This window comes from Linepithema humile, chromosome 2 (genome assembly GCF_040581485.1).
Source record: "Linepithema humile isolate Giens D197 chromosome 2, Lhum_UNIL_v1.0, whole genome shotgun sequence".
Classification (NCBI taxonomy): domain Eukaryota; kingdom Metazoa; phylum Arthropoda; class Insecta; order Hymenoptera; family Formicidae; genus Linepithema; species Linepithema humile.
This window is the reverse complement of record NC_090129.1, coordinates 10,592,638-10,605,563: the sequence shown is the minus strand read 5'-3', so window position 1 is coordinate 10,605,563 and position 12,926 is coordinate 10,592,638. Positions and strand designations below refer to the sequence as shown.

At 37.1% G+C, this 12,926-nt stretch overlaps 1 protein-coding gene and 1 long non-coding RNA gene across 3 annotated transcripts; one reads left to right on the top strand and one right to left on the bottom strand.

Moving 5' to 3' along the window:
- Positions 1–359: 359 nt before the first annotated feature.
- Positions 360–10,661, bottom strand: LOC136998204 (uncharacterized). Its single transcript, XR_010888836.1, has 4 exons — positions 10,484–10,661; positions 9,397–9,502; positions 1,224–1,292; positions 360–903 (listed from the first exon to the last, which is right to left on the bottom strand). It is a non-coding gene; the product is annotated as an uncharacterized lncRNA (long non-coding RNA).
- Positions 2,255–10,450, top strand: LOC105668617 (uncharacterized). Of its 2 annotated transcripts, none has more exons than XM_012361067.2 (2): positions 2,255–8,632; positions 9,389–10,450. In XM_012361067.2, the coding sequence occupies exon 1, from the start codon at positions 3,435–3,437 to the stop codon at positions 8,391–8,393; it is 4,959 nt and encodes a 1,652-aa protein (XP_012216490.2). In that variant the 5' UTR covers positions 2,255–3,434; the 3' UTR covers positions 8,394–8,632; positions 9,389–10,450. The 2 variants fall into 2 exon arrangements, with proteins under 2 accessions (XP_012216490.2, XP_067206752.1); XM_067350651.1 differs by having other exon boundaries at positions 2,255–9,552; positions 9,835–10,450.
- Positions 10,662–12,926: the final 2,265 nt, after the last annotated feature.

The window sequence follows — 12,926 nt, the reverse complement described above, 5'->3', positions numbered from 1 at the left end:
TATGCTCATAAAGATACTTACATGTCAAATGTCTATATAAAATATTTGAAAAAAATATGTATTTTAAAAAAATGTTTCAAAAATTCTTTAGTTTTAAAGGAGTAATAAAAAATAGTAATAAAACAATATCTTGATAGTGGTGTCATTAAAGCGAGATTGTCGTAAATTTTTAAAATATAAATAATATTAATATGAAACTTTTCGAGAGAGAAAGAGAGTGACGTTACTTATTAAGATTACTGTTTTATTGCTTCCTTAACTTAAAACTAAACAATTTCTGTTTAAATCTTTTAAAAAAATATATTTTTTAAAGGCATTTTAAATAAACATTTAAAATAGATATTTTTCTAGGTGGTATTTATAGTCCAATTTTATATTTAGAATCGTCTTATGATTTCATTCAACTAATGAAATAATGTTGCGCAACCATTTTGTTGATTGAATGAGGTTTTAAAATGATTTCGAATATAAGATCGAATTATTAACACCATCCTATATTCAATAATTTTATTTGGATTTTATCTGGATAAAAAAAAATATCCAGGGGACATTGTTGGGATCTAATTTAATCATATGTAGGATATCCCAGGGATATCCCAGGGATTTATTTTTGGATGTCCTACGGATATCTGAAAAGCGGACATTCGGATATCCCACGGATGCCCTACGGATATCCTACGGCTTTGTACAGACATCCCAGGGATATCTGAAAATCCTTTACATTACATCCCACGGACATCCGTAGGATGAAATTTTGCTATGTGGGATATAAGGAGTGCTAGGATACAATCTCAACGATTCCTTCAAACATCTTTCCAAATATGACATACTATTTAATGCTGTTGTAATAAGTTTTCCATTGTTCTCTTGTATGACTGCATTAATTTCACTTCTGACACGATCCTACATTATTGAACAAATTTTCACACGTTTTATTTGATTTGTATTTGTGTCACTTTTAATTGAATTATCTATGCGACGCACACAGAATACAAAACATATATATCCTTTCATATTTATATACATAACAATTTTATTTAATTATAAATTTAAGCAGATTACTTTATATATATCTTTTTTGATTTATTACAGTAATTTTAACTATTTGTTCTAATATTATCAGAAAACACAAACAATATTAAATTTAACTAATTATATATTTAATTAATATAATCAATGAAGTATTTACTATGTGTTTGAAAATCAATATAATTATGATATACCTGAATATTCTTATACTCAGCTAATAGCAATATCGTGAAGCATATAAATATTGTTGTTGTATCGTGACCCTGTAATGGGAAAAATATATTTTATTCATTCCTTTGCGTTATACATAGACTACATATGAAGAGAAAAGTGGAATCCTTTTTTAAATTCATGTATAAATTAAAAAAAATCTGAACAGGTTTTACTGAATAATTTAAAAGTACAAATGTTCAAATTAAAATTGAAAAAAACTATGAAAATATTAAATAATGTGTACATGTTGCTGTACACAATTAGAACATCTTTAATTTTAGAACTAATTTTCTAACAATTAATAATAACGGATTTGATCCACTTTTCCTCTGAATCCCTCGTGTATGTATAAAAAGACTTCGCAGAAATAAAAAGCAAGTTAAAATATTTTTAATATTGTCAAATTTTTGTAAAGTTTTCTTTTTATAATTTTTGAACACTTTGTACCCGTATAAAACAGAACTCGAATATATTAAAAAATTAACAATTGCATTTCAATTTTATTAACGACTATTAATCAGAAAAATATTATTGTTGTTTATTGTACCACATTAAAGTAAGAATAATTGTTAGATATTTATTCGAAACAACCGCTCTGCGCGCTAAGGCGTTTTTCTTTTGTTTATGCGTATCGGTTGTTTCGAATAAATATCTAACAATTATTCTTACTTTAATGTGGTACAATAAACAACAATAATATTTTTCTGATTAATAGTCGTTAATAAAATTGAAATGCAATTGTTAATTTTTTAATATATTCGAGTTCTGTTTTATACGGGTACAAAGTGTTCAAAAATTATAAAAAGAAAACTTTACAAAAATTTGACAATATTAAAAATATTTTAACTTGCTTTTTATTTCTGCGAAGTCTTTTTATACATACACGAGGGATTCAGAGGAAAAGTGGATCAAATCCGTTATTATTAATTGTTAGAAAATTAGTTCTAAAATTAAAGATGTTCTAATTGTGTACAGCAACATGTACACATTATTTAATATTTTCATAGTTTTTTTCAATTTTAATTTGAACATTTGTACTTTTAAATTATTCAGTAAAACCTGTTCAGATTTTTTTTAATTTATACATGAATTTAAAAAAGGATTCCACTTTTCTCTTCATATGTAGTCTATGTATAACGCAAAGGAATGAATAAAATATATTTTTCCCATTACAGGGTCACGATACAACAACAATATTTATATGCTTCACGATATTGCTATTAGCTGAGTATAAGAATATTCAGGTATATCATAATTATATTGATTTTCAAACACATAGTAAATACTTCATTGATTATATTAATAATCAATAATAGTGTAAAAAATAATAGTGTTTAAGTGTTTGTTTATGTATTTGTATGTGTGGGTATAATTGTTAGATATTTATTCGAAACAACCGCTCTGCGCGCTAAGGCGTTTTTCTTTTGTTTATGCGTATCGGTTGTTACTATTTTTCCTCGGACGCCCTTCGGCGTCTTCGCGTCGCTGCCATCGCGCGAGCATGCGCGCCTATGCTTTTTCGTACGTTGTACGTCTCGGTCGTCGCCACATTAGACAACGAGCGCTCGATATATTTATCACGTAGAGCAATTATATACTGTATTGAGTGTTGCTACCCACTTGTGTTCGGAAGCATCTCACATTCGGCCCTAAATAAATTCTAAATTAAGAAGAAATACATATTTCATCGTCCACGGATCTACGAAGCACCATCCCGAAAGAATACCCGTGGAAGGCACATGCCTCTAATTCAAAACATTGGTCCTTCGAGCCGGATAAATACACAATATCCGCAGTGCCGTTGCGAGTGAGACCTGACACATACGGGCAACACAAAGAGGTCGGTTGCTGGTAAACCTAACCTAACCTGCACAGCAGCCTTGAAGCCAGGACAAGCAGATTTTCGTCCCTTCAAGAGGTTATCAAACAACGACGCATCCAAGGACATTTCCTACGCTGTAGGCGTATCCTGCTTTTCGCGGAAGCAGCCTAGGAGGAAGCGGCAACATCAGGATTCCTGCAGATGACCAGGCGATTTCCTGTAACGCATTCCAGCACATCGAGCAGCGCTATCAAGGCCACGCAGCGGAACATTCGTGCGCGCAAACTTGTATGCGAGGTAAGGGCAATTATTTAAGGATTGTAGCCAACCAGATTTTCTTTATCGCGTAAATTTATTTACTTGATTCATCATGCCTAACGACGAAAGCGCGACCACGCTCAAGCGCCGACGCGCAGTAATTCAAGGATCTTGCACGCGGGTACGAACGTTTATCGATTCGATCGATTCTATTTCTCCATCCATATTAGCTCAAATCGAGGAGCGTAAAGCAAAGTTAAACGATTATTGGTCGGAATACGATGTGGTGCAAACAAAGCTAGAATTAATCAATGAGGCCGAAGAAAGTCATCGCGTTATTTTCGAGGAAAATTTCTTTTCCGTTTCTGCTATGATGCGCGAGCTTCTCAGTCCTCCGGTCCCGGCGCGTAACTTGACCACGCCCTCACCATCAAATTCAAGCGCGCCTGATATGCCGGAATCCTTGAGACATGTTCGACTGCCTAAGCTAAATCTTCCGACGTGTTCCGGAAGATACGACGAATGGTTTCCGTTCTTCGATACATTTAACTCAATTATTCATACCAATATGTCATTGAGTAATATTCAAAGATTGCAATATCTAAGAGCTTCCCTCACGGGCGAAGCCAGCAATGTGATAAATGCTCTAGAGATTTCAGACATAAATTATGAAGTCGCGTGGAATATTTTGAGGGAACGTTATGATAACAAGCGCGTCATCGTGCAAAATCATATAAAAGCGATCACAGACTTACCGTCTATGACAAAAGAGAATTTAGCCGAACTGCGGCAAATCGCAGATGGTGCCACAAGGCACATACGCGCCCTTCAGGCTTTAAAACGTCCTACGTCTCACTGGGATGATCTGCTAGTGCACATTTTGAGCCATAAGCTCGACGCGCTTACGTCACGGGAGTGGCAATCATCGCTGACCGGCTCTGAGTTGCCCACCTTGAAGCAATTCATCGATTTCATTTTGCATCGATGCCAAATTCTCGAGGCTACCGGAAAACAAGTAACGCCGTCGCGAAACGTAAATACGCGTTCGCAATCGAACGCCGGGCGTCAGTCCTCGTGTGTCGCTACCGTCAAAACAAAGTGTGGCTATTGTAACAAGGATCATCTCATATACTATTGTCCAGATTTTTTAGCTCTAACGGTGCCCCAAAGAATCTCTGAAATTCAGAAACGCAAAACTTGCGCTAACTGCTTACGTTCTAATTCTCATTTTGCAAACAAATGCTCTTCAGGCAGTTGTAAATTTTGTAAGGCTAAACATAACACACTGCTTCATATTAGCTCCGTCATGACCGAATCACGTGATCGCGACGCAGACAATCAAAAGGAATTAAAAACGGCTACTTCTGCTTCAGCTTTAGCCACGCATAGTGCAAGTTCTTTTGAGCACAATCACATTATGTTGTCAACCGCAGTTGTTTACGCGTTCAACGCTGATGGCTCACGTAGGGCTTGTCGTGTACTATTGGATTGCGGTTCTCAAGCAAGCTTTATTTCAAAGAGTTTTCTAGACATACTCGATCTTGAGCCTCGTCCAATAGATATTTCCATTTCAGGAATAAACAAAACGGCCACAAGGTCAACTCAATCAGTTCAGGTGCGACTGCAGTCGCGTACAAATTCCTTCAATATATCTCTTGACTGTATTGTTACAGAACACGTCACCGAAAGGCTTCCAGCATTTTCTTTAAAGAAAAATAGCTTCGACATTCCACGCAATCTTCAGCTCGCCGATCCACAATTTCATGTCTCATCACAAATTGACATTTTAATCGGCGCAGAACATTTCTGGCAGCTACTTTGCGTAGGCCAGATTAAATCGTCTCCTAAGCACCCGACATTGCATAAAACTCGTTTCGGATGGATTCTAGCGGGACGACTAGGCAACCCAACTAATTCAGGACAAAACGTGCAATCCTTTCAAGTATCGATAGCTAATACACAACTACAGGATCAATTATCTCGTTTTTGGCTAATCGAGGATGTCGTAGGAGGATCAGACAATTACACATCCGATGAGGCCTATTGCGAGCAGTACTTCCTGCAAAACGTGTCTCAAACTCCACAAGGGAGATTTATCGTGAAACTTCCCACGAGGAAACAAGTACTTGATAGACTAGGAGATTCTAGAGAAGGTGCCTTGAAACGATTTTACAGTCTCGAGAAACGTTTTAGGCGCGATCCTGACTTAAAATTACACTACTCGCAATTTATAAATGAGTATTTAGCAATGGGACACATGCGATTGCTAGACGAGCAAGGCGACGACAATTCAAGGCATTTCTATTTGCCTCATTACTGCGTCTTCAAGTCCACGCCGCAATCTTCTAAAATCCGCGTGGTTTTCGACGCTTCTAGCAAGAGTTCGACCGGCATATCCTTAAACGATGCTCTTTTGGTGGGTCCAACCGTGCAACAGGATTTGATCTCCATTATGTTGCGATTTCGCACATTTCGATTCGTTCTTGTGGCTGACATTATAAAAATGTACCGCCAGATAAGGGTTCATCCTTCTCAAACGCGTTTTCAGCGTATTTTATGGCGAAGCCACCCGGAATCTAACATCAAGGATTACGAGCTCATTACTGTTACGTATGGCACGTCTTCTGCTTCTTACCTGGCGACAAGATGCCTCAAGTATCTAGCTGAGCGACATTCCGACAAGTATCCAATCGGGTCTGTTTGCGTCAAGCGCGATTTTTACGTAGACGATATGCTCACGGGAGCTGACACGATCAATCAATTAGAATCAATTCGCGACGAAACCATTGGTCTGTTGCGGCTGGGAGCATTCGAGCTCAGCAAATGGGCGTCCAATTGCCCGCAGTTGTTGACGGATCTCGATGGTCAAAATGCTAACGTCGTCACCATTGATGACGGCACGAACTCATCCATATTAGGGATTCATTGGAATCAGTCCAAGGACACATTCCATTTCTCTTACAAATTTGACGACACTCTAGGCACAGTGTCCAAACGAGTCATACTTTCAGAGGTGTCCAGACTATTCGATCCGTTAGGCCTCTTAGGTCCTGTTATCGTTTTAGCTAAATTAATCTTACAAGAACTCTGGCAGCTGGACGCTCATTGGGACGAATCAGTTCCGCAAGACCTCCATTCACGATGGTCGAACCTTAAATCTCGACTAATAGACATTAATCAGTTGTCTATCCCGCGTTGCGTCAAGCTTCGTTCGGAGTCGCGCTCTCTACAAATTCACGGCTTCTGCGATGCAAGTCAGCGCGCGTACGGAGCGTGCGTATATATACGCACAACCCTTGAGAGAGACGAATATGTTACCGAGCTTCTTTGCTCAAAATCTCGCGTCGCTCCTCTCAAAGCTGTGTCTCTGCCTCGTCTCGAGCTATCGGCAGCACTGTTGCTAGCCAGATTAATCGAGAAAATCAGGGAGTCATTCGACTTATCCGACATGCAAACTTTCCTCTGGTCAGATTCTACAATAGTTTTGACCTGGATATCCTCACAATCCCGAAAATGGTCGATTTTTGTGGCTAATCGGCTCGGCGAAATACAACGTTTAACTGAACCTACTAGTTGGCATCATGTCAGCTCGGCAAACAATCCTGCTGATATTTTGTCGCGAGGTATCTGTCCGCAAGAGCTAATCGATTCATCCATTTGGTGGCACGGACCCGCTTTCTTAGGGCTGAGTGAAGATTGTTGGCCCAGCGGTAAATTCAACCACAGGGAGGAGGATCTTCCAGAATTGAGAGGATGTTTTACAGCCGTCGCCATTGTTGAAAACTCAATTGTCAATGAGTTACTAAACAACAACTCCAACTTAAACAAGGCATGTCGCATTCTCGTATATTGCCTAAGAGTTCGTAAAACGCACCGTCCAGCCGAGCCTACAATATTCGTTTCCCATCAGGAAATATCATTTGCATTACACGTTATGGCTAGGATTGTACAAGAGCAGGCCTTTCCCGAAGAATACAAGGCTTTGTCCAAGGGCGACACTATCAACGCGTGCAGCAATCTGCTGTCCCTTTCTCCGTTCATAAACAAGGACGGGCTAATTCGAGTAGGTGGTAGACTGGACAACTCAGGTTTGAATTTCGATGCCTGTCATCCGATTTTGCTACCGCGCGATCACGTGTTAACCAAACGCATAATAGAACAAGAGCACGTGCGCAACGCACATGCAGGCACTCAAGCCACCATGGTTGCTGTGAGGCAACGTTTTTGGCCAATATCCTTGCGATCTGTCACACGAAAAATTGTAAGGGGTTGTATAACGTGTTTCAAGGTCAAGCCCGTTCTCTCGGAAGCAATCATGGGTTCATTACCCGCCGGGCGCGTAACTGTGTCAAGACCGTTCTCTCATTGCGGCGTCGATTACGCCGGCCCATTAATATTACGTGAAAACAAGCGACGCAACGCGCGGAATCACAAGGCGTACATAGCAGTTTTTGTATGCTTCGCCACGAAGGGGGTGCATATAGAGCCTGTCAGCGATCTTTCCTCCGAAGCCTTCATTGGCGCTCTCAAACGATTTGTCTCACGCAGAGGCAAACCATCTTGCATGTATTCCGACAATGGAACCAATTTCGTCGGAGCTCACAGGCAGCTCAAGGAATTTTACGACTTTTTCAATAACGAACAGCTTCAAACTGATGTGAAGCATTTTTTACGCGAACAAGAGACCTCGTGGAAATTTATACCACCCAATGCTCCGCATTTTGGCGGCTTGTGGGAAGCGGCGGTAAAATCCGCAAAAAATCACTTGCATCGTATAGCCGGCAAGGCACATTTAACCTTCGAGGAACTACAAACAGTGTTGTGCGAAATAGAGGCCATTCTCAACTCGCGTCCTCTTACACCCTTAAGTAATGACCCTAATGACTTAGCTTATCTCAGTCCCGGTCACTTTCTGGTTGGCACCGCCTTGAATAGTTTCCCTTACAGCGATTTAACAGATGTAAACGAGAATAGATTAGTGCGATGGGAGCGAGTCGAGCAAATTAGACAGCATTTTTGGCGCAGGTGGAGCTGCGAGTATCTTCACTCCCTTCAGGAACGTTTCAAATAGAAAATCAGCAAGGGAGAGCAACTGAAGCCAGATCAGCTGGTATTACTCAAACAACAGGGCCTGGCGCCACTACAATGGTTACTGGGACGTATCGAGAAAATTCACCCGGGTGCAGACAATGTCGCCCGAACGGCCACCGTCCGTACTGCAAAGGGCTTATTCATAAGACCTCTATCCAAAATCGCGGTACTACCAGTAGACCCTTAATATGCGTTTCGACTCCGTTTAATGTTAGTCATGTAAGTTTAAATACGTTTTCTTATTGCAAAATCATTTGCCAATTTCAATTGTTTCCTTTTTTTTTGTTTACAAGGCGCAATAATACCTATTTTCAATTTTCGAGCGAGCGCCTTTTGTATTACATCACTTGCGTTTGTTATAAGATCCTTAACTGTAAGCAAATAGTTTATGTTTATATCCGTTAATTAACGCTTATTGAAAGTACGTCCTTTCAAGGGGGGCGGCGTGTTAGATATTTATTCGAAACAACCGCTCTGCGCGCTAAGGCGTTTTTCTTTTGTTTATGCGTATCGGTTGTTACTATTTTTCCTCGGACGCCCTTCGGTGTCTTCGCGTCGCTGCCATCGCGCGAGCATGCGCGCCTATGCTTTTTCGTACGTTGTACGTCTCGGTCGTCGCCACATTAGACAACGAGCGCTCGATATATTTATCACGTAGAGCAATTATATACTGTATTGAGTGTTGCTACCCACTTGTGTTCGGAAGCATCTCACATTCGGCCCTAAATAAACTCTAAATTAAGAAGAAATACATATTTCATCGTCCACGGATCTACGAAGCACCATCCCGAAAGAATACCCGTGGAAGGCACATGCCTCTAATTCAAAACAATAATTATTTTATGGAATAGCTCATATAAATGAGCACTTTTATATGAAGCAATTTGATTTTACATAATGTATTTTGAACTCTTTACAAATTTTTTTGCAAATATATTTGTTATGGTATTATTTAATAAATATAAATAATTTCAGATATCTACCGCAAACATGAAGTATCAACTTCTTTTCTGATATCTAAATCACTCATCTTGTTATTGTCAGACATTGCTATCAGAAGATCCAACACAGCTAGCCGCTTTTTTCGTACTGAAAAGGATATAAATATTTTGTATTTAATGTATGATAATGTATGACAAGTACGTTTATGAGAATCACCCTGCATGTATTTCTCATTATTGTATTAGAGTTTCATAAATGTTAAATAACAAAATTCGATATTTACAGTTTGCATTTGGAATTGTACGTTTTCCGTCTAATACAAAAGAGAGTTGTTCAAAAAATAATTAACTTTATTTAATATTTTCTTAGACATATTTTTGTAAAAACAATTACACTTGTAGCAAAATGACACATAAATTACACTCCCTTTTTGCGGATTTTTTTATATTATTTATCTATAATTTTTTATATGATTGTAGATAATATTAAACATTCCGACAGAACATGTTTGAAAAGGATTTATATACACATTTATTTATCCTTGGTTGGGACCTGGCCTATTCACTAGTGAAGGTAACGTAATAGATCTAACATAATTCTCATTTTTAATATGTACGATATTTCGAATTGGAAATATATAAAAACTATACTTTTTAATTCTTATAAATGTTTACAAATACTCAGACTCGATTGTCCTGATATTGTCCTTTCACGTATGTTCAGTCTATAGTCCTGAGTAATGTTAATAAACAAAATAAGTTTCAAGAATTACACGTAATTTTCAAACGCCATAAGGATTTTCACATATTTATCAATAAGAGGTACAGAATTTACAATTCTTTGTTAGTAAAATTATTTATCCTCATGTATAGAATTCAATAAACTTAATTTATAAGGCAGGTATTACGACAAATACAATATTATTATTTAGTTACTAATTGTTTTTTTATATATATACCTAGTAAACATAAGCTAACAGTAATATAACGTCAATGTTATAATTTCCCACTCAACAATGTAACTGCAATACAACATGCCTTGTACATGCCTTGTAACAATACTTTTACTAATAAATACTTTTTTGTAAATGCTATTTATTAATTTGTAAATGTACATAATTTTACTTGCCTAATAAACTGGAGCACCACATAAGAGTAAGTATTGCCGATTAATAAGAATGTCGGTGGTCCTGGTATTTGATCGATGAGTTGCCAAAATCTTCCATGATGAATAAGATAATGGCACAATAATATAAGAAAAATGCATAATAGCATTAAAGTAATAATCATTTTTTGTCGAATAAATTGAAATCTTCTTAACTTTTCTTCTATTTTTTGGCTTGGTCTTGAATGTCCTGAATACGAGTTATGTAATATTTAAAAAAGATAAATCAGAAATTGCTTGAAATTGATTTAATAAACGGTACAATGAAAGCATTGGATTTTTGGCTCTTTATTATTTTATTATTTTTATATTTTATTAAATTTATTCTTTACATTTTTTTTGTTACTTAATTTGTTTGAATAAATAAATTATAATTAAAAATACTTTTTTATTCTTTCGCGTAGCAACATAACAGTATATATAAGATCAACTGAGACTACTGAAGCATTCTCGCGGTTTTATAGTATCTTCCCCACCTTGGTAGAAAAGTCACTCTGGACTTTATTATGGCTTGATATGCCTTGATTAGCTCGTCAGTCACCAACTCGGGCGTGATACTGGCGAATTAGTCGAGGCCATACACAAAATCGTCATAAATGATTGTGCCAGCGCCACAGATTCACCGCAATACTGAAGCTACTGGGGCTGTGGATTAGCACTATCTATCTTTCTATCCCTTCTAATTTTCTTAGATAGGCTGTGATTTGGTAAACAAGTAAGGCCCAAACTTTTTTTTTCTGGCAGCAAAGACTGGCGAACGCTACTGATTAAACATAGCGCTAGACTAAATATCATTCTGGATCATACTATAGCTCTTCTAAATTTTTTTAGATAGGCTACGTCTTGGCAAACAAATGAGGCCCATACTTCTATCTTGGCGTTAAACTGGTAATTTCTACCAGGGCACTTATAGGAAAAAATATGATGCAATTGCTCTCTTCCCCCCCCCCCCCGCTGTAAACTGCAATTAATTTAAATTTCAAATTTTCAAAATATTAAAGCAAACAGACCGGCAATTAAGAAAACACGTTTTTAAATAATTTCTTTGTATTTAAATTTTTTCGCATCTTTTTAACTATTGATCAGATCGCTTTGATATATAATAAAAATCTTCTCTATAAATAGAGTAATAACTCTTAAGTATTACCCGAGAAAAAAAATGGTATAATATGGTCAGATGTAAATATATATAATTAGTTATAAAAAGATCTGATAACATATGCAATTTTATATGATTATATATTTTTTCTCGGGTATCCAGAACTATTAGAACTACTAAAACCCTAAAAAATAATTTTTGCGTTATGTGTATCATAATATTTTTTTCCTTATAATATTTTCAACAAAATCTTAATTGCGTAAACAATATTTATGTTAATATGTATTAGCAAATTTATTTTCCAAATATTAATACTGACAACAAGGGAGTGATAATCAATTTCGCTTTTATCACTGTACGTTGTACACACCTGAGCGCGCAAATTTCAGGCTATCTTATTCGCTAACTTTAAATGCTTCTAATTCAAAAACCATTACACCCTGAGTATTTTGGTATTAAGATTTTTTGCTCAGAATTATCTTAGAAATATACCCCTAAGCGTTGTTACGGTCTTTACGGGACACCCTGTATACGGGACCCGCATGGGAAATATTAGCTTGGAAAATCCAGACGGGTCCTGACCTTTTGCTATAAATTTTCCACGATTTTTCCCAGGTTTTGATTAAAAAATATCTATGTGTATTTTTTCTTGGATCTGGCCAGGTCCGATCAGGGAAAAACCAGTATTTTTATTCTGAACTTTCAGGTTATGTTAACGTTTGTTAAATATATTACGGCTCAAAATAGTAACACCTTAGAGCATATCAAAGAGTTACGGTTCGAAATAACAGAAAAAACGGTTTGAAACGTACAAAATGTGTGATCGCATATTCGCGGCTTCTCGTCTACTGTTGAGGAAACGAAAATATCGGGCGAGGACAAAATTAGAAACAAATATAGAAGCCTAAGTGCGGTAGCGCTTCTCTTCTGTAGGGACTGAACTAAATCAATCCCGCTTTTAATAAAACTGTAGCAGTAGCCTAAATACGGTAGCGCTACTCTACTGTAGTGAGTGCGAGAATAAATAAACACTAAAGACTTAAACTTTATAGAATATGTTAGAAAGTTAGTTATACTTGTTATGTATTGTTTTTAAAACTCGCGTTAGTGCGGCACTACAGTGACACTTATTTTCTTCTTTAAGCCTTGCTTCTTTTGTCTCGCCCCCTATCGATTGCTCTTTGTACCTTGCTTTCTGGCTCGCTCAAACCTCTGTACTAATAAATGTGTGGTTTTATACAAATTCTCTCTTTAATTCTCTGAAGAGATATAATCAGCTCCTTTCTTTCTCCTCTGGGTGTGCGGGGT

Coding starts and splice junctions, on each gene's coding strand:
- LOC105668617 (XM_012361067.2), top strand. CDS start 3,435: ATGCCTAACGACGAAAGCGCGACCACGCTCAAGCGCCGACGCGCAGTA.